We start from the raw sequence: 5,337 nt of genomic DNA, 5'->3' as shown, positions 1-5,337 counted from the left end.
AACTCACTGATCGATTAAAGCTATTTGGGCTGCTGGCTTCCAGGCCCCTGTTCCGCCATAGTTCCCCGCTCCAGGATTCCACACGGTACCCCCTCTCAGAGCGATGAGAACGCTCATGGGCACTAAATTTTCAGACCAAAAATTCTGGGCAGGGTTTGGAACAGTGTTCGGGAAGAGGGACAAGATATCTGTAAGCAATAGAAAGGCTGGGAGACGGAGCTCAGACAGCGCGCTAGAGGGAGGGAGGCATAAGAGGGCGGTGGCAGAGAGCCGGGAGGGCGGACCCAACCGCGGTGATATTCACTACTGTGAGCAGCACTTGTGTCCTCAATAAAGATGGCGGCAATAGCTTCGATCGTCAGATCTGCCATGCGCGAAGGGTTGTACCACAGGCTTTGGGGCGTCGGGGCAGAGGTGGAAGGAACCATCGGGGCGTTCGGGAGCCATGTTGGAGCGGCGGGAGGCGGCAGCAGCTTCGGGAATGCTGTGGTGGGGGCTGCAAAAGCCGGGGCTACACGCCAAAGAGGCTCTGGCCGCAGAGTAGATGGTGCCCAGAGGGCGGCGGCGGCGCGGAGCTACAGGCCGAGGGGCGGGGAGCCGGGGCGGCGGCGGGGGCCGGGGAGGGGGCCCGAGCAGCAGGGCCGGCCCAAGGCTCGAACCCGGGAGGGGGGCAGTGGAGGCCCTGCAGGGAGGCGGGGGGTGATGGCGAGAAGGTTGCCGTGGCGGAGTCTCGGGGGACTGTCGACACCCATACTCCTGCTTCTTCTCCTCTCTTTGTTCCCCCTCAGCCGGGAGGAGCTGGGAGGCGGTCGGCACCAGGGCTGGGACCCGGGGTTAGTTGCTGCAACAGGGCCAGGGGCACAGATCGGCGGCAGAGCCTTAGGTCTTTGTCCGGAGCCGCGCGGGGTCCTGGAGGATGGCGGCCCTGGCTTGGAAGTCAGGGAGCCTATCTTCGTGGGGTTCCGAGGGAGAAGGCAAAACACCCGGAGTGGTAAAGGGCCTCCTGAGCAGCAGGATGTGGAGCTGGGGACCGAAAATGGGATCCAGGCATTGGACAGTCGCAGGCAAGGGACAGGACAGGTACCAGGGTCTCTGTTATACTGGCGCCCGGAGGTCTCCTCTTGCGGGCGGACAGGACCTTTAAGAAGAGGTAGTCTTTCCCCAGAGGCTCTTTCCCCTGGGGGCAGAAGCCCAGGAAACAGTTCACCCCTGCGTTCGGACCTCCTGGCTGGGTCCCGTGGTCCCAAGCCAGCGTCCTCCCAGTGGAACTCTGGGACAGGTGCCCACAAAAGAGTGGGAATAGCGCGCTGCTGCAGGGAATTGTGGGCACCAGGGCGCAGGGGTCAGGGCGAGAGAGCCACGACATCCCGAGCGGAGAGGACAGCCCCTCGGTGGGACTGTCTTCCTGGAGCTGCGGGATCTGTCCCCGGGTTGGATTCAGCACCGCGCCCAGCGAGGACAGCTCCCATATCGGGTTCAGCACCCCGCGAGTCTCGGACAGTTCCTGATTCGGAGCCCGAGCGCATGCGCTCCCCCGGGCTCTTCCGCCGCCGCTTCCTTCCGCAGCGCCCCGGGCCGCGTCCCCCGGAGGTCTGGGCCGGTCCTGAAGCTTGGAGAATACCCTCAAGGAACCGAGCACGTTTTCGTCGCACCGCAAACCGCCACCCCCAGTTCCCGCAATACAACTACCAGACGCTGGTACCCGAGAACGAGGCCGCCGGCACCGCTGTGCTACGCGTGGTTGCGCAGGACCCGGACGCTGGCGAGGCCGGCCGCCTAGTCTACTCGCTGGCGGCGCTCATGAACAGCCGCTCGCTGGAGCTGTTCAGCATTGACCCTCAGAGCGGCCTCATCCGTACAGCGGCCGCTTTGGACCGTGAGAGCATGGAGCGTCACTACCTGCGTGTGACCGCACAGGACCACGGCTCGCCGCGCCTATCGGCCACCACCATGGTGGCGGTGACAGTAGCCGATCGTAATGACCACTCGCCAGTTTTTGAGCAGGCGCAGTACCGGGAAACGCTTCGCGAGAATGTAGAGGAGGGCTACCCTATCTTGCAGTTGCGCGCCACGGACGGGGATGCGCCCCCCAACGCCAATCTTCGCTACCGCTTCGTGGGGCCCCCAGCGGCGCGCTCCGCTGCTGCTGCCGCCTTTGAGATTGATCCTCGCTCGGGTCTCATTAGCACTAGTGGCCGCGTGGACCGCGAACACATGGAAAACTATGAGCTGGTCGTGGAAGCCAGTGACCAGGGCCAGGAGCCTGGGCCGCGCTCTGCCACTGTGCGCGTACACATAACCGTGCTGGACGAGAATGATAACGCTCCCCAATTCAGTGAAAAGCGCTATGTAGCACAAGTGCGTGAGGATGTGCGCCCCCACACGGTGGTGCTACGCGTTACGGCCACAGACAGGGACAAGGACGCTAACGGACTGGTGCACTACAACATCATCAGCGGCAACAGCCGTGGCCACTTTGCCATCGACAGCCTCACAGGCGAGATACAGGTGGTGGCACCTCTGGACTTCGAGGCGGAGAGAGAGTATGTCTTGCGCATCCGGGCGCAGGATGCTGGCCGGCCACCGTTGTCCAACAACACGGGCCTGGCCAGCATCCAGGTAGTGGACATCAACGACCACACTCCTATCTTTGTCAGCACCCCCTTCCAGGTCTCTGTCCTGGAAAATGCACCTTTGGGCCACTCAGTCATCCACATTCAGGCTGTGGATGCTGACCATGGAGAGAACGCCAGATTGGAGTATTCCCTAACTGGTGTGGCACCTGATACTCCCTTTGTGATAAACAGTGCCACTGGGTGGGTCTCTGTGAGTGGTCCCCTGGACCGTGAGTCTGTGGAACATTACTTTTTTGGTGTGGAAGCCAGAGACCATGGTTCACCCCCACTCTCTGCCTCAGCCAGTGTCACAGTGACTGTGCTTGATGTCAATGATAATAGGCCTGAGTTTACAATGAAGGAATACCACCTACGGCTGAATGAAGATGCAGCTGTGGGCACCAGTGTGGTCAGTGTGACTGCTGTAGACCGTGATGCAAATAGTGCCATCAGCTACCAGATCACAGGTGGCAACACCCGGAATCGCTTTGCCATCAGCACCCAGGGGGGTGTGGGTCTGGTCACACTAGCTCTGCCATTGGACTACAAGCAAGAACGCTACTTCAAGCTGGTACTAACTGCATCTGACCGGGCTCTTCATGATCACTGCTATGTGCACATCAATATCACAGATGCCAATACTCACCGGCCTGTCTTTCAAAGTGCCCACTATTCAGTGAGCATGAACGAGGATCGGCCAGTAGGTAGCACCGTTGTGGTCATCAGTGCCTCTGATGATGATGTGGGTGAGAATGCTCGTATCACCTATTTCCTAGAGGACAACCTGCCTCAGTTCCGCATAGATGCAGACTCAGGGGCCATTACACTGCAGGCCCCATTGGACTATGAGGATCAAGTGACCTACACACTGGCTATTACAGCTCGGGACAATGGCATCCCACAGAAGGCAGACACCACTTATGTGGAGGTGATGGTCAATGATGTGAATGACAATGCTCCACAGTTTGTGACCTCTCTCTACACGGGGTTGGTCTCTGAGGATGCCCCCCCTTTCACCAGTGTCCTGCAGATCTCAGCCACTGACCGGGATGCTCATGCCAATGGCCGGGTTCAGTATACTTTCCAGAATGGGGAAGATGGAGATGGAGATTTTACCATTGAGCCCACCTCTGGTATTGTCCGTACAGTGAGGCGGCTGGACCGGGAGGCAGTTCCAGTGTATGAGTTGACTGCCTATGCAGTGGACCGAGGCGTGCCCCCGCTGCGGACTCCAGTCAGTATCCAGGTTACAGTGCAGGATGTGAATGACAATGCGCCCATCTTCCCAGCTGAGGAATTTGAGGTGCGAGTGAAGGAGAACAGCATTGTGGGCTCAGTGGTAGCCCAGATTACTGCAGTGGACCCTGATGAAGGCCCCAATGCCCATATAATGTACCAGATTGTGGAGGGGAACATCCCTGAGCTCTTCCAGATGGACATCTTTTCTGGAGAACTGACAGCACTTATTGACCTGGACTATGAGGCTCGCCAGGAATATGTGATTGTGGTACAGGCCACATCTGCTCCCTTGGTCAGCCGGGCCACTGTGCACATCCGCCTGGTTGACCAGAATGACAATAGCCCTGTGCTCAATAACTTCCAGATCCTCTTCAACAACTATGTATCCAATCGCTCAGATACCTTTCCCTCAGGCATCATTGGGCGCATCCCAGCTTATGACCCTGATGTCTCTGACCACCTCTTTTACTCCTTTGAGCGTGGCAATGAGCTACAACTGTTGGTGGTCAACCAGACCAGTGGGGAACTGCGACTCAGCCGAAAATTAGACAACAACCGCCCACTGGTGGCCTCCATGCTGGTGACTGTCACAGGTAAGTGATAGGGCAGGCAAGTGACCCAGTGACTCTAACTTGTCGGGGCCTTGGGAACTCCACAGGGAGTTCCTCAAACCAAAGTATTTCCAAGAATTCCTGAAGTTTTAGGTCTCTGCAACCCACACATTTGCCATAGGCCTCACAGGGACTCTGCTTAAGGTTCTTGGACAGTCCCTACAGAATCCTAAAGATTTCCAAAGAATCTAGCAGACCCCATAGACTATAAAGAACCATCTACTATCAAGTGGCAACTGTGGCTCAAACGAGTAGGGCACCAGCCCCGTATGCTGGAGGTAGCGGGTTCAAACCCAGCCCCAGCAAAAAAAAACCCAAAAAAACTGTGAGAACCATCTGCTATCCTAGGGATAGCTTCCTTCCCCACAAAATGCTAAAGGTCCTAGGGTAATTCTCTGGCAGTCCCAGACAAAGCCTGTATGGACCAGTCAGTCCACATCCCGCCCATGATCAGATGAAAGGTTACTTTGGGTCTAGTTTGATCCTTACCCCATCTGTGCAGGAAAAGAAGATTGTAGTTTAGTGTTCAGAAACAGCAGTTTCCTATGTTAGCTTCAGGCAGAGTGTGGGTATGCATTGGCCTAGGTGCTGTCCAATGGGCTGTCCAAGGTTCTGCTCTTTGGGAAAACGTCCAGAGGTCCACCTGCCTCTTTCCTGTCTCTACTTCTTCAGTCTTTTACAAACCTCTCTCTAAAAGGAGGGTGTGGCTCGGCGCCTGTGGCTCAAGCGGCTAAGGTGCCAGCCACATACACCTAAGGTGGCAGGTTCGAATCCCCAGCCCAGGCCCACCAAACAATAATGATAGCTGCAACCAAAAAAAAAAATGGCTGGGCGTTGTGGCAGGCGCCTGTAGTCCCAGCTACTTGGGAGGC

At 57.5% G+C, this 5,337-nt stretch overlaps 1 protein-coding gene across 1 annotated transcript in view; it reads left to right on the top strand.

Moving 5' to 3' along the window:
• The first annotated feature begins 427 nt into the window (after positions 1 to 427).
• Positions 428 to 5,337, top strand: part of CELSR3 (cadherin EGF LAG seven-pass G-type receptor 3) — a 27,059-nt gene continuing 22,149 nt past the window's right edge. Inside the window, exon 1 of the mRNA XM_012811926.1 lies at positions 428 to 4,447. Coding sequence (XP_012667380.1) covers positions 703 to 4,447 — 3,745 coding nt within the window. The 5' untranslated portion in view covers positions 428 to 702. The remainder of the gene's footprint in view (positions 4,448 to 5,337) is intronic.

The sequence above is a fragment of the Otolemur garnettii genome, unplaced genomic scaffold (genome assembly GCF_000181295.1).
Source record: "Otolemur garnettii isolate 467f Iridium unplaced genomic scaffold, OtoGar3 scaffold00179, whole genome shotgun sequence".
Taxonomy (NCBI): Eukaryota; Metazoa; Chordata; class Mammalia; order Primates; family Galagidae; genus Otolemur; species Otolemur garnettii.
Note: the sequence above shows the minus strand (reverse complement) of the source record. Positions and strands in the feature narration are given on the sequence as shown.